We start from the raw sequence: 23,664 nt of genomic DNA on the forward strand, positions 1-23,664 counted from the left end.
CAAAACAACGAGAAGCCACCGAGCTCTAGATCGGAGAAGAAGTAATTACAAGAAAGGAATCAACTGGTTTCTGATTGTTCAAAAGAATCGCAAACTTTGGCAAATAAAGCTCGAAAGATTGCTGACGGACTCAACACTGTAAAACCTGCCCTTGGCCCTCACGGAGAAGAATACAAAACCGTTTTTTTTGAAAGGAAATCCCCGAATCAGGAATTTGGCTTTAAGGTACGCGGTGGAACGATTTATCAGCCAGCAGTAACCGTCGCTCAAGTAGCAAAAGATTCGCTCGCTGACAGGCAAGGACTGAAAACCGGTGATAGTATTATTCGAGTCAATGACCAACTTTGTGGAAGAGGTGGTTTGGACATTGCTCAAGTCACTGGAATAATCAAAGCAGCCGCGAAAATTCACATGCGAATTGTGTCTGGAGGATTCCCCTCCAAAGATGAATGCAAAGTTCACGGAAAAAGAAACAAATCAATTGGGGAAGCAGACGGAGCAGAGCAGAAGAGACTGTCAATAGTCTGTGTGTATCCAAATGAAGATGGTTGGTTGGGATGTTGCATAAGGGGGTATGTATCCGGCTATATCTTTTAAATCATTGTTTTTCCAGCATGGTGATTAGTCTGCTGGCGTGAGATGCCAGTCATCCCCGCCCAGGGATTAGGGTGAGTAGTGTTTCAGCTGTCTAGATGGGGAACAGTGCAGAGAACAATCAATAACAGTGGTCTAATATGTATCGTAATGCTCAGATACGCACCGTTCTTCACCCTGCTCACCCGGCCGTGGCCCCTCAAACGCAGACATATTTCCAGTTGTCGCTTGTCTCTACCAAAAATATTTTTGGCATAGACAAGCAACAGCCGGAAATATATCTGCGTTTGCAGGTTAACCCGATCCTGACTGATGGGTAATCACAACCTGACTAAAATGCTGGCTGGTAACTGGTGATGGACCTGCATCCCATCTGGGGAAGTGGGCAATACCAGAAGCTTGGTACAGACACTGGAGTTGAGTGCTGACACTGATGAGCATTCTGGCTTGACCATAGCGGCACCTGGGTTTGATTGCTGGATAGTGGAGATAGGGTAGATCATTGCCCAGTGGCTTAAACATTCCTATTGTTACTTTTATTTTTCAGTGGCACAGATTATGCCTGTGATGTGCATGTTATCTCAGTCGACAGCTGTTCCCCTGCAGAGGGGGCTGGTGTAAAGGCAGGAGATGTGATAGTGGAGGTGAACATTTTATCAAAACCTTTAATAGACCATTTTACAGTTGTCTGCTCAGTGACTTGGCCTTTGTATGGCAGCGAGGCTAGAGTTGACCTTGTTTTGATACAGACCTCACTGCTTTTGTTGTGTAAAACAAGTTGTTCTGATGCTAAATAGGTGCATTTACATAACAAAAGCAGTGAGGTCTGTATCAAAACAAGGTCAACTCTAGCCTCGCTGCCATACAAAGGCCAGGTCACTGAGCAGACAACTGTAAAATGGTCTATTGCTGTAAATTTCTGGCATGTTTCAGCTGATTACAGTATTGTAAGGGGTTGATCAAGGTTCTTAAATGAAAGGAGCTGAAGGGGGCTGTACGTTTGCATGCAAAAGCTAAGACTAACTTAGAGGAAAGGGGGGTGCATGAAAGAAAGAAACGTGTCCTGTTGCGGTAATTTGTCTTAACTGGAATGATTGTGTGATACCTTGTTTCTCTTTGTCTTCTTTAGGTTAATGGAGCTAGCACAAAGGATTTAACACATGTTCAAGTCGTCCGGCTTGTTATTACATCTGGTCCTTGCGTCACATTTTCTTTGAAGTCAGGTAGCATACAGAGGAGATGTTCTTCAAGGCGGCAACCCATTAGAGTGCGACCCACCCCTCTAAGAACCAAGCAGAGAGGATCACAAGATGTTACTCCCCCAGGAAGCCCATCTTTTACACAGTTCCATCTTCCTGGCTATCCACTCAAGCAGCATGGGGTAGTAGTGGATTCTCCCTCCCAGCTTCCTATGGATGTAATGAGGCTTGACTGTATGCCCCCTCCTCCATACACCCCTGAGGTACCATCCAGACACAGATTGTTAGCAAAGGGATGGGAGGGACAAGGACCACAGGAATCCCCTTACCAAGAAGAATCACAGGACAACCATCACCAACAAGAACAACAGGGAGACCCTAACGGACAAGAAGCACGGGACATCCCTAACCAAGAAGAGCAAGTAGACAGTGCTTCCCAACAAGAACTACAGGAATCCCATCACCAACTAGGTCCACAGAATACCACATACCAACAACAAATACAGGATAACCCTTACCAAGAGGAACTACAAGGCTACCATTGCCGAGAGGTTGCCATGGAAGTCACGGATGAAAGACAGTCATCAAATACAACGTTGTACTTATTAGATCCAGCTACAGGTATCAGTGATGGTAATAAAGCAAATTTTGAGAAAAAAATGCCAGATGCATTTCAGCATGGAAACATAATAGAGCAAGAGTATATACCAAACCCAGTAATAAATGCCATGCCACTAGAACAGAAGACATCATCAGAAGAAAGAGAACCTGTGATCAATGAAACCACCAGAGATACATTGACATTATTGGATCCAGCTGTTGGCAATAATGATTTGTCCTCCACAAGCAAGTCACCAGCAGCAAGCGATGGAGGAGAATCATTCCTGAGCCAGATAAGGCAGTTTAACAAGGAAAAGCTGAAGAAACTGGCCACATGTTCTTCTGAGAAGTGTCAAAGCATCTCCAGTGGAAGTTATTACACTTCAGATGAATTAAAATGGAAAGAGGGTGGAAAGGATAGCATACAATACAATGGTAAACAGGAGAACATAGATGCTACTAACTTGCTATATGTTCTTAATCGGGTTATGAAAAACAGAGCAAGAGCATTACATGACACTTTAAGCAGCGCAGATGAAGGTGAAAGTAGTAATGATGATGATGATGATGATGATGAGTGGGAACTGTGATATACCATCAATCTTCTATTTGCTGAGAATCAAGCTTTAATTGTTTTGTCGTGTTATGCTTGCCAATGTGTGAGCTAAGTGTCGGGTTACGCCTGCCAATATATGAGCTAAGTGGCTTATCACAGGGCAGGGCTTTAAATGCATGTTTTTCAGCTTTAAGTGACCAGGAGTATTACTACATGTACTTCCCCTTAATGAGATGCTTGTCGACTATGACACAATCTTTTTTCCAGCATTTTTTTAGGTTTCTGTGACAGTTTTCCAGTACCCATAATTTATACACCTTGGTCGTAATGTGAAGAGAGACAATCAATGTGAAGTTCAAAAAGTCTGGTAGACCAAAAGCTGTGATCAGATATTGAACCATCACAGTGCGGCTACTCAAACCGGACCACTTGGAAAAGAGTTTTAACCAACTGGTTAGAAAGTTCCTTGAGAACAAAGGATAGTGATCTTTTTCTTAAATAAACCAATAACATTGAGGAATACAAACTACAATAATTCTATAACAAAATTAAAAACCTAATAAAAATGTGGAGTGTTGCCGATCTCTCAGAAAACTTTGCAATTTGTTGATTAGCTAGTTTTGATCCTAACTTTTGTGTGCATTTCAACAGTTTTGGACAGTTTAATTGTTCCAAAACAATTTTCAAGCTAAATTTCAGAAGAAATTGATAAATATGATAATTTGCCATCATTCACAAGGACTGGATCTCTAGAGTGTATATAATACAGAGAAGTCGATTATGTATTCATGTCAAACAGACTCTTACTTGCCTTTATGAAAAAGATACCACTCCATTGTTCTCAGTTTATGTTCTGATTGGTTAGTGTTCTTCTAGGTGACCTGGTTGAAGCAGTCACACTATAACTGTCAGATCTCAAGTCTGAAGCATGATACCTACTTGATCTTTGGACATGCCCTTTCATAAAATGAACTTGGGAAAGTCATACATATAAGTAACCATAGTCACGTAGCAACAACAAGGACATATCTCCTTTTTAATTATAAGGTGTACTGACAATAATTTTTAACATCCAGACTTCAGGAAGCTCAAGAAAGATCTGAATTTCCCAGTCTGCAAGATTTGTAGGTGAATGTGATATTTTCCCCAGAGTCAGAGTTTAGTCTAAAGGCTTTAGGATAAGTCGTTTGTGACCAAATCAAATTTCATGAGGAACTTATTTACAACCCAGCCACAATAAGCTGACAAAACTTGTTTGACTCTACCAAAAGTGCCGACAATGCTTCTCTCCACCAAATTTTCATTTTTCTTTCAATCAGTCAGTCAGTCAGTCAATCAATCAATCAATCAATCAATCAGTCAGCCATTCAATCCATCTCAATCAATCAGTCAGTTAATCTTTCAATCAGTCAGACAGGCAGGCAGGCAGACTTTCAGCAGTCATTCAGTAAGTTTTCACAAGATTTGGATATCAGTTGAAAAAGGTGGGTAGAGTTTTCTAATTGTGCTCTTGTTTTGTCTTGGAAAATTTGGTAAATGCATTAATGCCATAAAGTTTGGGGGGGGGGGGGTTGGTTTTGTTTTGCTTGCCCTGCTGGCTTTTCTTCCTTCTGTGATTTTTTTTTTTTTTTTTTTACCCAATATGGGGGGGGGGGGGGGGTGGCCATTGTAAAGTGCCACTGAGCTCTGGAAATGAGCGCTATATAAATTCATGTTTCATATTGTATTGTATCGTAACCTGTATCTGAACAGACCTGTCTTGTGAAATGTGTACCTTACGATACATGTTTATGAAATTCTTGCTATAGCTTATTTTGCTTAACAGTTATCAGTCAATAAACATACACAGAATTTGCAATCAAAGTTATATTCATGGTGGTACTGAATCCCTTATTACATTATTATTTTTGCTGCATGCACCTTTCAATACACAAACTCTGAAGTTCAAAACCTTGAACCAAGTAAATCAACGATGTTATTGTATTTCTGGCTGCCGTCAATCAATGTTAGGATAACATCCAAAGAATCTTGAAACTAGAAACAAACAAATTGGATCAAAATCTACCAGTCACAACCCCCAGACGTGACCTTGTTGAAATAAAATTTAACTTCAATCTGTTTCCTGAGAGGTCTGCTAAGATGAGCTACAACAGCAAAACACAAAACTGTTGACTGAGCAGAGTTTGTGTCATTGAATTGGAGCAGTTAATAAAACTAATTACTACCAGTAATTCAAAGGAAAAAAAATTTACCACTTTAAATTAATTATAATTTTTGTTACAAAATGGATTATGTTAGACAAAACCAGGTTTTCTTCACTATGGGTTTACGACATCTGAAATATTCCTTTTTTATAAAGATTCAAAACAAACTAATTTAGAAACAGTTTGCAATTCTATGAACTTGTTTCTTACACAACAGCATCTGCATTTGATGACTTGTGCATTACAATCACTTATTAATAATACTTATGTATGGTTTTCCTTAATTAATACATACAATCAAACCACCTATTTATACTAGAGGTTTGACTTCACATCTAAAAATTAAATTATCTGTTAGTAACACTCAACATTTTACATTTTCTAAAAAACTACTTTACAGTGTACATTCAATTAATGTACATGTGTCAAAAATGTTACAATACTAAATCAGTACAAGGTGTAAAACAAAAAAGAAGCAGCTTACTTGCAACTATAATTTGAACTGCAATTTGTTTTGTTTTGCATGCTTTTTTTTTTTGTTCAGTTGTTTTCTTTGAATTGAGGCTGGTTGATGCGCATTAGACAACTTAAGTTTGTATTTTATTTCTAGCAAACTCTATATAAAAATACTGAGTCTAAAAATATACTTAATTATGGTATTTGTTTTTAGCTGATGAAGCATCTTGCCTCAGATCAACCAATTTTTATGTTCTGTGCAAGTTTCTAAAAGGATACATGGTAAGTTATGATCAATATTGGATTGTTAATTTAACATTTTATGTTTTGTGATCTATAAGTTTTATTAATCTAAAATTACTGGCTACTGTATTTAAAACTATTCTAATCATATTCCCCTAACCAGCCATTATTTGGGTTGTCACGTAATGTTCTTAGCCCACTAGGAGCATTTCGTTATGACTCAAATTAAGGCTACATAAGAGACTGTTCTGGTCACTGACCTACAGTAAACTTGGCTTCCAAGTAATTTAATTGAAAATGAGGCTAATAAAAGCTGCCACTGCTAATACTACAGTTATGTACTGTAATATTACTCCAAACTTCCCCAGTTAAGATAAGTTGAACAAACTTGATGAGGCAAAGGCTAAAAGTTTTACAACTAGAGGTTACAGCTTGTAAGTATAACGCTGCGAGCTGATGCTATCACCGGTTATCCCATTTTGTTCTCCAGGCTATTATTTTAAGTTAAACCCATTTATACTCCTGAACAAAACACAGTGACCCCAGCCCAGACCTCTGCAGATGGATATTAGAAGACAGGCTATTATTGTGATTCATTCACTGTAAAGTATGATGCTAACAAACCCTAGTTCCTGGTAGTTCCTCTAATTTTAGCATTGAATGGTAAAATTTTGAGGTGTTTTTACCAGTTTATATGTTTCTTTAGTCTTATATGTTTTTAGGATATATTTTTTACCTACATCTTAATCATTAAAAATTGATTATTAGCCACTCCCTTCAAAGACAGGCTCTAGCTAACTTCGTAGATTGAGTAACTTGGGCATTACTTTGTAGCAACTTGTCATACATCAATATCGAACTACACATTGAAAGGCGGTATTGTGCAAATGAAAACTTGGGACATGTTGCACAAATTAGAAGTAAGTTTGACTGTGTACAACATGTTGCTGTAACCAAGCATGGGTGCATGGTTTATGTATAACAATACTCTTCAGCTTGCAAATTATACAATGAGGGAGTTCTGCGTGACAGGTTGCAAAAAAATGTTGAGTGCTATACTTGATGATTGAATAGTATCAATTTTTAAAATTTAAATTATTTGCATGTCTGATGTAACACTTATGTTGAGATAATATTTGCCGACATGATCACCAAGCTAATTTCTAATTTGAAATATTATACAATGCCAAATAAGGTTGTTGCTTACACTATAATAAATATTGTAGCTACATCATGATCATTGCAATGATGTTCACCTTTGGTTGTGGCATTCCTACTTTTTACATTGTCTACAATAATAACTGATGGTAAAGTTTTAACAAGCATTAATGATTAGGCTAAAAAATGACCTGATGTATTCATAGTTATTAACTTTTTTCTGGATCAGTTCTTATAATTATACGAGAAAATGCAAACAATGGTAGACTCTGAGATAAACCAGCATCAGTCAGTGTTTGAACTGAAAGTACTTTACAATTTTAAAACGGTTGTAACTTTAAAATATTCTCAACCAATAATTAAAGTGATGCAAAAAATAAAAAGAATAAAAATATATATATATTCATTCAAACAAAGCAATAACACAAAATAGTAGTAAAAATACACTTCATTTAAATGTTTGTTGTTGCCTAGAATAAGATCCAGTTGCTTTATTTGTTTTTGACCAAAAAAGCTTTTTTTTTGGTGTCATAAAATGTCTCAACAAGCTGTGAATGACAATACTAATTGCACATTGGGCTTTAGGCTGACATTTGCCAATGGACAAGCAAGAAAACCAGCTCTTACTACAGGCTCAATTAACAATAATTTTTGGTGTTCCTTTAGAACCATGTGTATCAAAGTTCAATTTTATTATGCACAGACTTCCAGTTCCTCAGCAACCCAGTGCCTGAGAGCTACTATAAATTATTTGTTAACACTTCCCACCTGTCCGTATGGGCAGCTTTTTTTTTATATGTTATTTTTATTTTTTTTTAAGTAAAGACAGCTTACAGAAAACTTAACATACAAGTAAATCCTACCATAAGGACTTTCCAATAATTGTTGTGTTTTTATCAAGTTATATTTGTTACCTAATTTGCCCATATCTAAATTATAGAAATGTAGGGGCAAATTAAACATATGCTACAAAATAGTTATAGACCCTTTTATACTGCACTCCCATAGTTTAATAGTTTCACTGAGTGGTCTAACCATAGGGAACCCTCATGCTAATTTGTATATTGCAGAATTAAGTTATATTTGAAGAACATAGATTAAAATGAAATTAAAACGGTACAAATTTAACTTGCCTTGTCTTCTGGAATCTGCTGCAAAAGCCATGTGGGATACAAAATGCATCTCAAAACAAAATTATTTTGGTCTGAGAATTTTTGCTGCAATATAATGTGTTTTTCAGCATTTTTTTCTGACTTGTTGCTTGACCATTAGTGATCTCCATTACTGAACTGTTACATCGCTATTGCATGTCTCCCTTGCTGTCATGTGCCGATTCTTGTTATCGTCTTGCATGTTAATTTATTACCATTAGTATATAGTGTGTATGAGAGAGAGAGAGAGCAAGAGACTATCATAATGTTTACTATTGCATTGAAACTGAACATTATAATTACAACCAGTAGTGAAGTGCAAGATGGTAATGAGCATGTACATTCCCTATGGACTTACCATGTTGTAATTATACCCAAATCATTTTTTAAACAGAAGATTCTCTTACATTTTTTTGTTGGTTTTCAAAGCATTTTGGACAGGTTTCTGTCCAGCTTTGTAATAACTCAAGCAATTCTTGCCGCTCCATTTTGCTGAGGATCTCCATCAACACACTGACAGTGGCCTCTTTACCCTTTCGAGCGATCCATTCATTAAGGAGACAGTCAGTGGGTTGAGCATGATTGTCCAACAGAGAAATATCACTCCTGGAAAATCCAAGTTTCTCTCCCATTATGCGGTAGTCCCGGAGGAACTGACTTTTCTTGTCAAGTCTCATGCACATTAAGTAGTAGATTGTTCCTGGAACCTGTTCAATGGATTGTTCTCGTTTGTCAGTTACAGTAATTTTCAGGCAGTTCTGACAAACAGGTATTTCTTGGTCTTCTGGTGTTTCACATAGTTCGGAGGGTAAAGACATTGGAGTGCCTGATTCCTGTATCCCACTTGATCTATAGTGTATGGTTGCCCCATTTGCAATGCCATGATCAGATGGCGGAGGCAAGGGGGAATTGGGTAATCCTCCATGTAGACTTGGGCTCCTTGGCCTCTTTTCAACATCTTTGAACTCTTGACCATTTTGGATAATGCTCGTTCCCAGTAAACCATATCCAGTGGTTGAGGTGGCACCATTGCACATGGCACTTCTTGTTTCATCATATCCAGTTGCTTGGTCATTGCATCCTGCTAGTTCAGGAGATGTAAAAAGTGAAGTGGTTTGGGCAGCTGAAGTATCTTCTAACTCTTGCCCATTTTGGATGTTACCCATTTCCTGTGTGCCACCATATCTAGTACTTGAGCTGGGGCCATTCCATGAGGCACTTCTTGTTTCATTGTATCCTGTTGGTTGAACAGCATAACCGTTTGGTCCAGGAGACGCACACAGAGATGTGGTTTGGACAGCTGTAGAATCTTTTAACCCTTGACCATGTTCGATGCTTCCCATTTCCTGTGTGCCACCATATCTAGTGCTTGAGCTGGGGTTACTCAATGTGACACTTCTTGTTTCATTGTATCCTGTTGGTTGGTCATTGCATCCTGCTAGTTCAGGAGATGTAAAAAGGGAATTGGTTTGGGCAGCTGAAGTATCTTTTAACTCTTGCCCATTTTGGATGTTACCCATTTCCTGTGTGCCACCATATCTAGTGCTTGAGCTAGGGCCATTCCATGTGGCACTTCTTGTTTCATTGTATCCTGTTGGTTGAACAGCATAACCGTTTGGTCCAGGAGACAAACACAGAGATGTGGTTTGGACAGCTGTAGAATCTTTTAACCCTTGACCATGTTCGATGCTTCCCATTTCCTGTGTGCCACTGTATCTAGTGCTTGAGCTGAGACCATCCCTTACAGCACTTAATGTTTCATCAGATCCCCTTGGTTGGGAAGATGCTGGTGTGGTTGCAACAGGTGAAATATCTTTTAACTCTTGACCATTTTGGATGCTGCCAGACTCTGCTCCTGATTGTGGAAGCACTGACAAAGGAGTAGATTGGGCATCAGCAGTGATATCCTGGCCTGCTGCTTTATGACTACAGATTGAGCAAATGTAGTGCTCATTTGCAAGAGGAAACTGTCCTTCACTTATGGACTTGCAAAGTGGTGCTCTTTCTACCTCAACAGGCCATGTGTACCTTCCACCAGAAGGGAGAAATCTTTTTTCATGTAGCAAACATGTGGGCTCTTGTATTGTTAACATCACTGATGCTGGAGCTCTCTGGAGCATGGCTTTCACTTTCTCGAAGGAGAGGCCATTCAATCCCTGTCCATTAATTGCTATTATCTTGCATCCAGGGTTGAGATATGGAGACATTGCGGCAGGCTTTTCTCCAGCAGAAATATGTGTGATAATTATGCAGGGCTGTTCAAGTGGATTCTGAGTAAAGATATATAAAAAATAGAATTACATAGGCTCAGTAGGGTGTGGTGGTCTATCTATAATAGATAATAAAATTGTTCACTGGGGTCCTCTCTACCATCTGATAGATACAGATGATGGATGGTGGGAGGGTTGTACCTGGCATTTTAATATATCTGCATTTGGTTTGTACAAATCTGTCAATTATATGTTGCCATGTGACATGGACAGTGACAGTGTAGACTGTTGCATGGTTGTGCCAGTACCATATAAGTTTCTGTTAGTGGCAACCCTTCAGAATCAGAAAAAAGTCTGTTGCAGGAGCTGGTTGCTTATGGGAATGATCCTTCCAAGCAGCTACTACTAATCATTTATTAGGATTAAGTGGCTACTTACACAAACGTAAACCACTCACACTAAACATTGTTAATACAATTTAAGCAACACCCATGATCTCAGTTCACGACTAAGCAAACAAATATGGCACTATTAATGTCTATTATGACCCCTGCCAGGGTTCAAACCTATGTCAACAGACTTTGCTTTAATCAATTTAATTAGTTAATCATTACAGGATTCATTTGGTCCTAAGCAGGGTGTGGACAATTGCAAAGAAAAGAGTCCACGATGGGAGATGAGCCTGTGGCTGTCTACAGACCAGTCAGACACATCATTGTGACAAACAGCAGGATGAAGTTCATTGGTTAAACTAAGGTTGGGGCTATAAATGGGATGCTTCTTGTTGTGTTGGTGCTAATGGGAGCTAAGTAACAAAAGAAAAATCTAAATTATACTGTTTGAAAGTGTCTGCGGCTGCTCACAGGAGTGGAGCATACTGGAATGTATGAAACTTATACTGGGACTTACAATGGGGTTTAATTTGTCAAGGCGGCCGTAAGTAGACCTGTCCGCTATCAAGGGAGTCCTTCAAGATTAATTCCTAGAAAAACTAACGAATTAAGTAATTTATTATTAGTAACTTTGAGGGACTTGGTTCAAATCCATAATGTACCAAAGAGTTCCAGAAAGCATTTGGAACCATAACATTTTCATAGCTAGGTACCTCAACACTCTCTATCTTGAAGCCAAGCTTCTTTGTCAGCTTTTTTTTCTTCAACTCAGCTTGAAGTGGTCTCCAGATTAAATGTGTTGGTCTGTCTATTGCAGATTTGGTGAGATACCCTTACAAATGGACAACAGACTTTTCTTTAGTAAGTAATTAACAGCATTCAGTTTGTCACATGCATTGAAAAGAAAAGAGTCCATGATGGGAGTAGAGCCCACGGCTGTCTACACACTGGTCCTGCATACTTTGGCATGCCATGCAATGTTCAGTAAAGTCAAAAGTGTTAAGTATAGGGATAAATACAGACAGAAGGTTAATTTTAAGCTTGAATGTGCCGTATTCAGTTTGCGTGAATATGCTTATGGGACAAAGAAAAAAATCCGCATCTGCGACAAGTCCAAACCACGACCTTCTGCACACCATTCAGATGCTTTAAAGTGCATATGACATGAATGATCTATCATGAATTTTTCTATCATGCAAATTAGATCAGTGATGATGTCATTGTTTGCAACTAAAAAAAGGTAAAATACTGAATAAACGATATCTCTGGAAATATTAAAGCAGTGCTCTTGAAACTTGGTACCACAAATGTGCATCACAAAAGAAACAAAATGACACCCTTAGTGCTGTTGCTATGACAACAGTTTTGCCATTGGTTCTGTCTTAATAAAAACTGAAATTCCCAGTTTTTGTCTTAAACCAAGAACCATCTACCCCACCCAATGTAATGATGGGAGTTGAAACAATATGGGAACTGTCTGTTCCAAATATGACCCTTTGTCTGACATTAGAGGTTACAAATGGGGATATTTGTTTTGACAAAGAGACTGGAAGTGAAAGGGTGGGGGTGGGGGTGAGGGTGGGGGGTAGAACACTCTTAGTCCTGTAATTCTACGGAAGCCAGAGATAATTAATTGCCAGCCTGAGGGGCCCCTAGGCTTGAATGCAGACTTTACTGTACCTAGTTATTTCAATTTGTAATAACACTCTTTATTGCATGACTTAGTTCAGAGGGTCAATAACTAATAATCTGCCAATCAGATTGCTCCAGTGCGGGTATATGTACTGACCTGAATGATCCAGTGTGACCACTACTCTTGCAGGTAATTCTCTTGGAGTTTTGTGGCTGACTTTTCTAAAACGTTAACTTAGTACACTAAAAAATTCTTTCTTTTTATTTTTCTTTCAACTTTCTTTTCCTTTTTTTTGTTGAAAAAATCAGATGTGAGTAAATGCTAAGTCAGCTCTCAATTGATCAGAATTGCATACTTGAAGTTTATGGTGTCTTTCTTGTCTGAGATGTGATTTTTTTTCGAAATGTAATTTCAGTTGTAATTAATCTCTCCATACATTTATATAGGAATTAACATACACCTTACCATTCTGCCTCCATTGTCTTTGCTCAACTGTTAGTTTAAGCTGCTGTTGTTTCTTAAGCTGGCTAGTAATTTGGTCCAGCTCTTTGTACGTCTTGTTCTGAAGTTGAATGTCATTGATGGCAATGATCTTGTCTCCTCGTTTAAGACCCTTCAGGTCTAGCTTTTGTTGTTGAATCTTGTGAACCAGTGTAAATGTTTTGCTGGTGTCACTTAAGTCCTGAAAGATTGTATTATCAGACCTATAACTAGACAGTTTATCATCAACTTGGAGTTGAAACTTAATTTAAACTACTTCAATAATGTATATTGATTTCAAAGCCCACATATATAACCCTTCAGGTGATATATTTAAATGTAAGTTTTAGCTTATAAGTAAACTGATTGTTAGTGAACTTATATTGAACCTACCCTTGCAAATAATTTTTATCATGCTGTCCTTTTTAAACATTAAGTTCTGGTGTTCTTTACCATCTGGTTGGTGTAGTTGTATTTTAATTTGGTACAACTTTGTGACAAAAAAGATGTTGGCCTTTTCGTTAAGTTAGGTTTTGCTCTCCATCCCTGAAAAAGGTATTTGACAGTTTAAATAGGGTATGGCCACAGTATAGTATATTTGATTCCCAATTTTGGCACAGCTAGCCCAGGAATACAAGAATGTTTAGTAAAAGAAGAATGTGTAGCAAAAACCATACAGTAAATGCATTAATCAATGAACAGAATAAAATGCATGTGATTTCATTATTAGTTTTTGAACCTGTTAGAGATGTTGTACTAAAAGTTGCTCCTCAACATTATGGGTAACTGTGATGCTTAAAAAAGAAACAGTCCAGGCTTATTAACTACTGCTTGAACACCAACTTCCATAACACAGTGAAGCGGTTAAATTGTTTTGAGGATGGGCCCTGTGACAAGTGATTTTTACTAAGTTAAATGCTTTACTTACAGGGTAAAATATTTCAAGAGTACAAGGCAAAATCTTGCGTCTGGTTTTAATGTCAATTTTCACTGGCTTTGGATCCCAAAGGTGAAATTCTTGTTGTTCTGCTGGTGTTTTTATGACTAGACTTAGACCGTCCTCCCGATCACAGCATGCAGTTTTCACCTTTTCAAAAAAGGCTTCATCTTTGTCAGTTGTGCTTGTACCATTGATCAAGGTTATCCAGTCACCACGTTTCAAGATATTTACAGCATTGCCATTCTGGTGATTCTCTTCCACAATACAGTAGTTGAAAACTGGAACTCTGTCGGCATCCTGAAAGAGGAAAGGGAAGTGTGATATCCTTCAGGCAAGCTTCGATTCAGTGTCCTAAAATTTAACAAAACCAAAGGGAACCTAGGTTCTGTATTGTAAAAAGTGAAGCCTTGGAGCTGACTGGCTCATAGCTGCTGGAGCTTATCCTGGTTTCTGTAGCATGAAGCGGCTAGGAGTATTTCTACTTCCCCTGGATTGGATGCTAGTCCATTGCAGGTCACTCCCCCGCACTCCTATTCTTTGTTAGGTTTCTCCAACAATTTGCCTGTACCCATTTATACTCCTAGGCCAGTGGAGAGAGGCACTTTGAGAGTTAAGTGTCTTGCTCAAGAACACAACACAGTGTCCCCGGCCAGGGCTCGAACCAGGACTGCTTGATCCGCGGACGAGCACACTAACCTTGAGGGTGCCTAAAGGGCGGATAAATTCACGCTTTTGTAGCAAAACTCAGTGACAGATGTTTCTGTTGGTTTCCGACTGCCATGCTGGTGCCCATACGGATGGGCACCAGCATGGGACTCCATACAAATCTCTATAGATTTGGGTAAAAAATTTCTCCGCATATCTCGCATAAGAAAAATTGCTGTGACCAGAAAATTTGGCGAGATTCTTTGCATATTTACCTTCTTTCATTTCCCAGATTCTGGACTTCATCTATTGAGCGGTTTTGATTTTGATTTTGATTTATTTTGAATTGCGTGACACTGAAAACCAGCAATAGGGCTAAAAACTTGTAGAAGTGTCTTCTTTATTTATCTCCTATAACATCACAATTTCTTGACTTTTTTCCCTGCATGGTTTTCGAATTATTTTTTTATTGCGTGACAGTGCAAACCCAAGAATAGATCGTTTTCACGTGACGTCATCACTTTTTAAAATCCAAAACTAAAGAGCCACCAAAGATTTTATCCTCATCAGGTATTAGAAGCGGTATATTTATATCTGTTTACAATTTTACAGCTCAATAGCGTGCTTCGTTTGGAATCCAGAGCATTTTGAATTTCAGGATTATGGAGGTGCGTGACACAAGGCTTACGATCGAGTTTGTCGAAAAATATATACTTATCTCATGATTTTGAGCCTTTTTAGAAGTTAGAGCATTATGAAAAGTGCTTATGTAAATGCTTGTTTGATCAGTACTGATAATCAGTCACCCAGACAGCCAAAGTAAGTTCCAGATGTTTACACTATTTTCCGGCCGCCATATTGGTGTATCACGTACGGAGGTACACCAACATGGAGTTTTCATACTGGGCTCTGTAAATATCTGCGAAACATTTCGACGATATCTGAAGTTTGGGAAAACGCACAGGCCTAAAACTTGGAGAAGTGTACTATTTATTTATCTTCTATAACATCATAATTTCATAACTTTTTCCACTGGATGGTTTTCGATTTATTTTTTTGTTGCGTGACAGTGAAAACGATCTATAGCTGTCAGAGATTGTCTCACTAGTTATTAATAGAATGCGGAGCTTGATGAATATGAATGGTGAATTTTTTACTGGGTTATTCGGACATCACTTCATAGCACATAATTCTAATTAAAATAAACATGAATAAAGCGTGCTTACATGTAACGTCGTATAAAGAACATTGTTATTTCCTATTGTTTTGTGTTTTGACTTCTATAATCACGAAGCTCGTGTCAGCCACAATATGCTGATCATGGGCCAGAATTTCGTGTCTATTGCAACGCTGATGAAAACCATGCATTTTCCATTAACGCAAACCAATATCTAACTGAAACATAATATTTGTTCTTGACCAAACCATTGGCTCAAAATCGTATATGGAATGCGTGTTCAAAAAACTTACGGCCTGAGTTGAAATTTTCCATCCAAGGCTTCCACACATTGGATACAGCTCAATGCTTATTGCCGGGCCGAAAACTGTTAAATCAGGAAAGTAGAGGGCGTTGTGAACACGAGGTAAGTTCGTGCCATCATCTTTTAAGTCTGCATTTGCCATGTTATAAAGAGATTAAAGTTAAGAGCAGGCTCAATCAGACAAAGATGCAATTGGAATGTGCTTACATGGGCACATTACTAGCTCAAGGCAGGGGAATACCCTAATGTAATCGCCGCATTGGCTATGCATTGGGCTGGCCTCGCTCTGGCCTCAAGTATGCAGGCTAGCTTTCCCGGGGGTTTTCTCGGGGCTTTCCCGGGGATTTCATATTGAACACCTTGCCGCCATTTGTATGACATTGTCAAGTCGTCAATATTTGTAGCATGTTTGTTTTTCATCATGCTGTTGTACAAAGCCTGGGACTTGTGTCGGACCTGCAAGCCCCATTCAATTTTTCTTGGAGTACCCCTCGGAACTGCTGGTTGTCACGCAATCTTCCTTCCCTGATGGTAAGCGTGACGTGCGAGCCGCTACTAGCACGTCACACTCGCGCGTTCTTGTTTTGCGTTCTTCCCCACGGATTTTCGAGGAAAAGGGAGACTGTTCGCAGTCTAGACTCAACCCAGTTTTTAAACTGAGGATAATTATAATGGGCGAGCTGGTTTCGCAGAAAGAAGTAAAAGAAGCGATTGAAGTAATCAAAGAAAGTCCCATGGTTTTCAGGACACCTATGGTTCAAAATGCTGAAAACATCTTTGGTTTTCAAAACCGATGCAAACTGCATTTAAAATTGGAGAACATGCAAAACACAGGCAAGGAAATTTGATGACTGGTTTAGTTCTTTACTGGTTTTCTTTTGCATGACTTAATCATTATCAAAATCTCTAAAAACCTCTATGTACTTGCTTAACAGTGTATATATACTGACTGTACTGGGAAAATTTTAATGTTGTCAGCTTGCTGTGAGCAGTAAAGACCTCCGTAAAGGTATATACTAAAACAGTGCACACAAAAGGAAGTGCAAGATTGAGACTTAACTTTTGTCTTCAATTGAGTTCCATTAAATCTCTAAAAGGTGGAATTTTACACTGGCACGTTGATCCACAAACTGGATGGATTAAATGACATTTTGGTGGATGATAAAGTTTAGAAATTGAAGAGCTGATACCTTTTCTAACGAAAAGAAAGGTTGTGTATCTTTGATTTAGTTAGTCAGCGAAATTGAGAAGGCAAAATATTATCTTCAGTTTTAATATTTAGTTGTTACAAATTATTGTGTGACAGGTTCATTCAAAGTGCGTGGTATTGTCAATCAGTTTGCCAATATTCCTTCTGAGATTATCAACAGTAAGAAAAACCTTTTGTCTATGTCCGCTGGAAATTATGGAAAGGCATTCGCATTTGCTGCAAAGAAGCAAAACCTTCCAGCCACCTTGTGTATGCCCGAGAGTGCACCTATCAGTAAGGCAAAACTAATTGAGGTACGTAAGAAAAATTATTATGCATTGAACTCACTATCTCTTTTCTGATTGGCCAAAAGCGTTCAGTGAATTTTCGAAATCAGTGCCTGTGATGTCATCTAGCTGCAGATTATACAATAATCATGTTAAGGACATTTGAGGTCATCTTACATTATATTTACTTACAGCACATGTACATTACTTAGAATACCGTGCTTGTTACTCACAACACAGTGCATAACTCTGCCTACAATACACTTCATTACTAGTTTACAAACATCACTTACAATACATTATGGGGTGGTGTATGACGCAAAAAATTGGCAAGCAGAATGAGCTGAAGGCAGTTTGGGTTGGGAAGTCCCTGTTCAGCTTGGGTCTAGCTTTCCATTTTTGCCCTATACTCAACCTACTTGAGCAGACTGTGTTATGTTTGCTATGTTTGCCAATTTTTTATCTCTATATCCCATTATAGGGAACCTGTTTTGGGGGATATACTGCTCTCAGGAAATGAGAAAACCTTGGGAAGGGAGATAAAGTCTGTTCTATATTCCTAGGGATATGGAAAAAATGGAGGCTTTATTTACTAATGTTCATATACTCAGGTAGAGTGTTCAAGAAGCACTTTGAGGGTAATTTTTGGCCTATGTACGTCAAAGAGCTCAACCAAGCAGGAAGTTAAAAGCTTGTAATTTAGAGTCAGCTAAATTACTCTGCTTGACCAAAGAAAAGAGGGCTGCAAACATTACCTTTCATACATAATTTGGGTTACCTAAAATTTGCTCTCCAAGGGGGTGGGATTTATATATTAATTAGAAGGGGGTGGGGTGGGGGGAGTGACAGTGAGGTGTGTTGGAAAGTTTTCAATATTTGATTTATTTTCAGCACCTTTAAGTTAGTAAATTCTTGCAGGTGTTAATATTTGCAATAATTCCAAGCTGACTTACAGAGTTTTGGTGTGCAAGTGGAAAGAATGCCGACAAGTGCTTTACAAAACACTGTTGATCGCCATGTCGCTGAAGATGGCATGCATTTTCTTCATCCATTTGATGACCTTCATCTCATTGCTGGTTATGCAAGGTATTCTAGAGCATACCGTAAATCCTTGAATTAGCGCCTGGGGTGCTTATTTTGAATTTAAGAGAAGATGGGGGCGCTTATTCGAGGGGCCTCTTTAATTTTTTCTAAATTGTGGCCTGACATGATAATTTTTTTAATAAGTCATCTGCAGGTAAACAAAAACATAAGCGGTTTATCGCCATAAAAAGCTGATCCTAAAGTTTAAATCGCGACATCGTTAGACATGTACTTGTAATTTTTTTCTAAACTTAACGTGTTCACAAACTGAAACAAGAAATTGTAGGATGCAACTTTGAAGAAAAGAAACATGTTTCCAGCTGCATAACAGAGATTTAAATTACTAATGACTGTATAAAAAATGCTGAACTAGAGTGATTAAACGCGACGAAAACTATACATCCTTTGTTGTCTAATTACTCGTCCACAAAGTGGGGGGAGGGGAGGGGGTGCTTATTTTAACTTTTGGCTGTTATGAGCTTATTCGAAGGGGGTGCTTATTCAAGGATGTATGGTATATCCTTTTGGACTTTTCATTTACTAGGAAAAGTAATAAAAGTGGATTAAAGTTTACGTGAGGAGATTATTAATGATGAAATAACTGAGATAGTATGTGCACTCTCATTGGTCCATAGGTGTGTTAATTAGATGAGAGTATGTAACTATGATTGTGTCATTTTAGATTTGTGTATATTTTTGAGAAATATTGTATAATTTATGCAATACAGGACTTCCCTGTGGTTACATAGCCTCATCTAAACACTCAGGGTGTTGGGAGAATTCTTGAAAGTTATACAAACTCTCGACTGCCTCTCGGGTTTTCATAACTGTCTTAAATTCTCCCAACCCCCCTCGTGTTTAAATTTAAATATGTTTTCCATGTTTAAAAACATGGAAAACATATTCTGTTGCTCAATTACAAAATTTTAGTCATCCCAATTTATTTGTAACCTTCTGTTGTAAATTCGTCTGCCAAAACTGGTAATTGACAAGCAGAATAACTACTTGTAGTTCTGATCACTTAAATGGCTAGCTTATTTTTGTGTGTAAAATTTTGCAGTGCTGGTCTTGAGATATTAGACGAAGTTCCTGAACCTGATGTGGTGATTGTGTGTTGTGGAGGTGGTGGATTGCTCTCTGGAGTGGCGGCAGCCATCAAACTTCTAGGAGATAAAACAACAAGAATATTTGGTGTGGAGCCAGAGGGTGGTAGGTATCCCATTCTCATTTTTTATTTATTTACAGATAACGATAGTCAATTTTAGTATTAGTATTATTATTATTAATGGGATGTGGTGGCCTTGTGGTTAGTGTGCTTGACCTCTGGCCATGGATCAAGTGAACCTTATAATAATAATAATAATTTTATTTTTGACATTATTAACAACCGTAGATATAAGAAGTGAAGTGAAAAGATTATATTTGTTGAACCTTGCAGCTCCTACAATGTCCTTGAGCAAACAGCGTGGTCATGCTGTCAGCATTAAGTCGACAAATACCATTGCTGCGGGATTGGCCCCACCTTACGCAGGTGAGATATAACTATTGTCGATATTTAATCAGGATAATTAAAATTTCCTAAGTTTTTTGGGGGTATTTTGCTTTTTATTTACAGAACTTTTGTTAGTTTTAAAATTTAAATCAAAGCTAGAGAGAGTTGTTGTCTAATAATGTTTCATTGTTCTATCCTTAGGAACATACACTTTTCGTCATGTGCAGGAGTTTGTTGAAGATATTATTTTAGTGACAGATGAAGAAATAAAGAGGTTAGATTTTATTCTGAAACACCAATTCATTACAATCTGCCCTCAAAAAACCCAGGATTTCAAGAAAATGAATTCCAGGAGCTGATAGCCTTAGTGATACCAAAGCTGTGCTTTTCCAACTGGGAGCTGGTCAAGCTTCATACAGAATACCTTTCTCCATCAGTTTAAATATTTAATATGATTTCATATATTCACTTGCTCTTCTCAAACTCTTGAAATAATTCTTCAAGTTTAAACAAAGGAAATTATGACAGTGACAGGGTTTGGATATCTGATCTTAGTTAGCATAGATTTGTACAATTTTATTTCTCCATTTTCTCCTTGGTTTTAGTTTTGATTGACAAGCTATATCAAACACGCAAGACAGTGTTTGAACAAATTCAACACACCTGGAAGTTCGTCAAAAATACTCTGCTCTGTGTCGTATTTTCAACTGTCTTCTTGTTGTCTGGCAATGTGGTCAAACATGGTCTTTCATGTTTGATATATTATAGCAAGTTGAGTTTACTTACAGTGTAGCCTGTAAATACAGAAGGCTTTATGGCTGTTGTCTCAGATCTGTCCGTGTTCACCGACTGGAGAGCTTACTTGAGTTGAAAACTTTTCAGGACCTGCTAATAGTCACTCAATTCAAATTTCCATACTTGTAAGAAATTTTTTCATGGTGAAGAATGTTTTGATTAACTAGTTGTGTTAACCTTTGTTTTTGACGCAGTGCAGTGAAGACATTTTTCCATGCTGGTCTCGTTGTTGAACCTTCTGGTGCTGCAGCATTTGCTGCTCTACAGGCAAACAAAATTCCTGATGTGATGCCGGGAAGCAATGTTGTTGTCATGGTTACCGGAGGAAATATCACACCAGAGGAACTGTGTGATCTGATTAGTTAGCAAAAATATGACTTTGTAATTTCTGCAAATGTTTTACAATAAAGATAAACAAAGAAAAAAGTTAAATGTTTTCCAGTCTGTAGTGCGCTAGACTAAGAGTAACTAGTCAGTTCACAAATGTTTGTGGGCCTTGTTCCATAGAATGTAAATCAATGTTTTTCTTACCAATCTCTTACCATGTCTTTGTAGTATTAGTAACATTTTAAATTCTTTTGTCCAACAATTTCTTTGATTTCTACAGCTACAAAGTTGTTTCATCTAGTAGTATCATAAATAATGAAGCATAAAGGTTGAATTTACATCATGTAAGGAGTTTGTGAAATGTCGCATTTTGTGACATCTTACATAAAACAAAACAAACACCGAAACAAACACTCACAAGTGCACTGTGTGAAATGGAAATCACTTTTAAATGTACTAAACACTTATCATCATAAACCAGGACTGTCGTTAAGGGCCAAAACCTGTAACACCTGTTATGGCAGTGTGCTTGATTTTCCCTCGATGCTACAGGTAAAATTACCTGTTGTTGACAGAATTCACCCACAAAGTAACAATTTTGTTACAGGTGTGAAGATCAATGCAACAGGTGACTCAAAACTTAATGACACTCCTTTTAAGCTGTAATTAAAAAAAAAAATAGAAACATTTTCCCTGTGTTTCTATCAAGTCTTAGAAACACAACTGGAATTTTGGGAGAGCAAGAAAATGTATCATTACTGCATCATTCTTAGGTGCTTTCACTCTTACTATGTTGATACAATGCAGTTTTATTAACAAATATTCTCTTCAATCGAGCTTGATACTTTGATAGCAATAGTGTTATGTACAATAACTGATTAAATAAGAAAACTTACTTGTAAAAAGTCCTTGCATAAAACATATGCCAACTCATGTTTTATATGTAGTAAGAAATAAAATTTTACAAATTCATACATGCTAGTATGAAGATACAATGTAAGTTGACTATGAAATAAAAATATTATTACCATAAAACATGTAAAAATTCTGTTGGTGTACATAGCTAGAAGTCCCTGTTTACATTTGATTGACGGTCCTAGAACTGTAGTCCATGGATCATGGGGGCTCCCTGTTATCAGGGCATTCTGTTGTCTTGTCACACAACGAGCGTTAGGTAGGAAAGATTGCGTGACAAGTCGTAAGGAAGCTGTGTACATACGTGTAAGAGTCTACTTCAGAATCTTAAAAGGTAAAATTAAAGCAACTTTGTAGTGTCTTCATGTTCCTTGTTATCTTCACAGTCTTCCATAAAGCTCCTTTGTCAAGGCAGCTTTTGTAAGTTGTTCTAAAATGTGGTCTGTGTAGCTAGGATGAACAATCTTGAGCTTTCCTTCAGAAGCAATATAAGCAATAGCTGTCCTCACCCTTGTTAGAGGTAATCCTTCCAAATTGATTCTAAAATGATGATAAAAGTGAGATTCTAAAGCCTTGAGAAATGTCGTTGATTCCTCTTCTGTAAAAATTAGCGAGTTGTTACTGTGAACACTCTCCCAAAGGTCTCTGGCGTCCTTCTTGTCAATGCTGAAAAGAATTCTGCTAAGACCGCTTACTGAAGACGCGTCATAGCAAAGCTCAATCGGTGCAGATTTTCCAGTGGAAGCCATTCCAGCCCAAAGTGAAAAATACCAACCAAGATCGAGGGATGAAAAAGTCATAGGCGTAATCCTACAGTCAAACTTGCTTTCGAACCAGCTGATCAAACTTCTCGCAAGATTCACGGGCCCGTTGATTAGACAGATCGGTAGACAAGTAAAGCTATCTTGAAGTCTGCTGCTCTGTTCTTCTTCGTTTCCAACAGAGCAAAACACTGTTGTCAAACTCGGAGAAATCGATTTTGTTTGGGTAGGTTTCGAGGTGTCAAAACTGTAAACGACAATTTTAACAGCTGAAAATTTTGTCCCTTCAGCTGAATGATCTTTAAAAACAGAGAAATTTGCCTTGAATCTTCTATCTTTCAAGTCACCGCTTTCTTCAATGAACAGTTGTTTCTCTGTGTCTAATTGTAAATTCGCGGACAGTTGTTCTCCGTAACTTTTCAAAGCAGCCTTGTCCTGGCGAGCAAAGTTGTAAAGGGGTGAAGTCTGGTAAACTCGAAGCGTTTTACCCACAATCTCTTGAACGGGACCTTTAGCTTGTTCGTAACTTTCTTCAGTTATTGAAATGAGACTCGATGATCTTTCGGAAACCTTTGGAGTTGATACACTTCTATCGATTTCCCTCGTAGCTTCACGTGATCGAATGTTTTCTCTGACTTGTGTACTTTCTGGCTGGCTTCGCGAAGTGCGGCCTGTTTTTGGTGTTTTCATGTACGGTGTGTGCCTTCTTGAAAGCCAAGGCGTGCGAGCAGACTTACTGCTGTTTCCGGCCCTTGAACCGGAGCGAGTAGACTTGCCTTTTCCAGTAAACTTTGCTTCGGACGGTGTTGACAAACCCTCCGCCATTTTGCAACGAATTTTCAAATTTTCCGCGTCCGTCCGTTTGCATGGTTA

At 38.1% G+C, this 23,664-nt stretch overlaps 3 protein-coding genes and 1 pseudogene across 4 annotated transcripts in view; 2 read left to right on the top strand and 2 right to left on the bottom strand.

Moving 5' to 3' along the window:
* Positions 1–2,995, top strand: part of LOC145460428 (uncharacterized) — a 3,469-nt pseudogene extending 474 nt beyond the window's left edge. Inside the window, exons 1-3 of the transcript XR_014039842.1 lie at positions 1–572; positions 1,142–1,238; positions 1,724–2,995. The exon at positions 1–572 is cut by the window's left edge and continues 474 nt beyond it. The product of XR_014039842.1 is annotated as an uncharacterized LOC145460428 (transcript). The remainder of the gene's footprint in view (positions 573–1,141; positions 1,239–1,723) is intronic.
* A 4,967-nt stretch (positions 2,996–7,962) lies between these two features.
* Positions 7,963–16,462, bottom strand: LOC145460427 (uncharacterized). Its single transcript, XM_081445245.1, has 5 exons — positions 15,932–16,462; positions 13,805–14,113; positions 12,862–13,078; positions 11,477–11,595; positions 7,963–10,431 (listed from the first exon to the last, which is right to left on the bottom strand). The coding sequence occupies exons 1-5, from the start codon at positions 16,082–16,084 to the stop codon at positions 8,548–8,550; spliced, it is 2,682 nt and encodes an 893-aa protein (XP_081301371.1). The 5' UTR covers positions 16,085–16,462; the 3' UTR covers positions 7,963–8,547.
* Positions 16,463–16,474: 12 nt separating this feature from the next.
* On the top strand, positions 16,475–21,820 carry LOC145460458 (L-threonine ammonia-lyase-like). The gene is made up of 7 exons (XM_081445293.1): positions 16,475–16,776; positions 17,249–17,445; positions 18,374–18,504; positions 19,562–19,710; positions 19,940–20,032; positions 20,195–20,267; positions 20,983–21,820. The coding sequence occupies exons 1-7, from the start codon at positions 16,614–16,616 to the stop codon at positions 21,152–21,154; spliced, it is 978 nt and encodes a 325-aa protein (XP_081301419.1). The 5' UTR covers positions 16,475–16,613; the 3' UTR covers positions 21,155–21,820.
* An 85-nt stretch (positions 21,821–21,905) lies between these two features.
* LOC145460435 (centromere protein L-like) lies at positions 21,906–23,616 on the bottom strand. The gene has a single exon (XM_081445257.1). It carries the CDS (start codon positions 23,614–23,616, stop codon positions 22,411–22,413), a length of 1,206 nt encoding a protein of 401 aa, XP_081301383.1. The 3' UTR covers positions 21,906–22,410.
* Between the last annotated feature and the right edge of the window lie 48 nt (positions 23,617–23,664).

Source organism: Orbicella franksi, chromosome 11 (assembly GCF_964199315.1).
Source record: "Orbicella franksi chromosome 11, jaOrbFran1.1, whole genome shotgun sequence".
Classification (NCBI taxonomy): Eukaryota; Metazoa; Cnidaria; class Anthozoa; order Scleractinia; family Merulinidae; genus Orbicella; species Orbicella franksi.

What these genes read in the sequence shown, in the direction of transcription:
- LOC145460427 (XM_081445245.1), bottom strand. Translation starts at nt 16,084, where the DNA reads ATGGCAAATGCAGACTTAAAAGATGATGGCACGAACTTACCTCGTGTT. An exon ending in CTCTTGAAATATTTTACCCT is followed by an intron (nt 13,079 to 13,804) that starts GTAAGTAAAGCA and finishes ACAATCTTTCAG; the next exon opens with GACTTAAGTGACACCAGCAA. An exon ending in TCAAGATAGAGAGTGTTGAG is followed by an intron (nt 10,432 to 11,476) that starts GTACCTAGCTAT and finishes ATCTTTACTCAG; the next exon opens with AATCCACTTGAACAGCCCTG.
- LOC145460435 (XM_081445257.1), bottom strand. Translation starts at nt 23,616, where the DNA reads ATGGCGGAGGGTTTGTCAACACCGTCCGAAGCAAAGTTTACTGGAAAA.
- LOC145460458 (XM_081445293.1), top strand. Translation starts at nt 16,614, where the DNA reads ATGGGCGAGCTGGTTTCGCAGAAAGAAGTAAAAGAAGCGATTGAAGTA. An exon ending in GGAGAACATGCAAAACACAG is followed by an intron (nt 16,777 to 17,248) that starts GCAAGGAAATTT and finishes ATTGTGTGACAG; the next exon opens with GTTCATTCAAAGTGCGTGGT. An exon ending in GTAAGGCAAAACTAATTGAG is followed by an intron (nt 17,446 to 18,373) that starts GTACGTAAGAAA and finishes GCTGACTTACAG; the next exon opens with AGTTTTGGTGTGCAAGTGGA.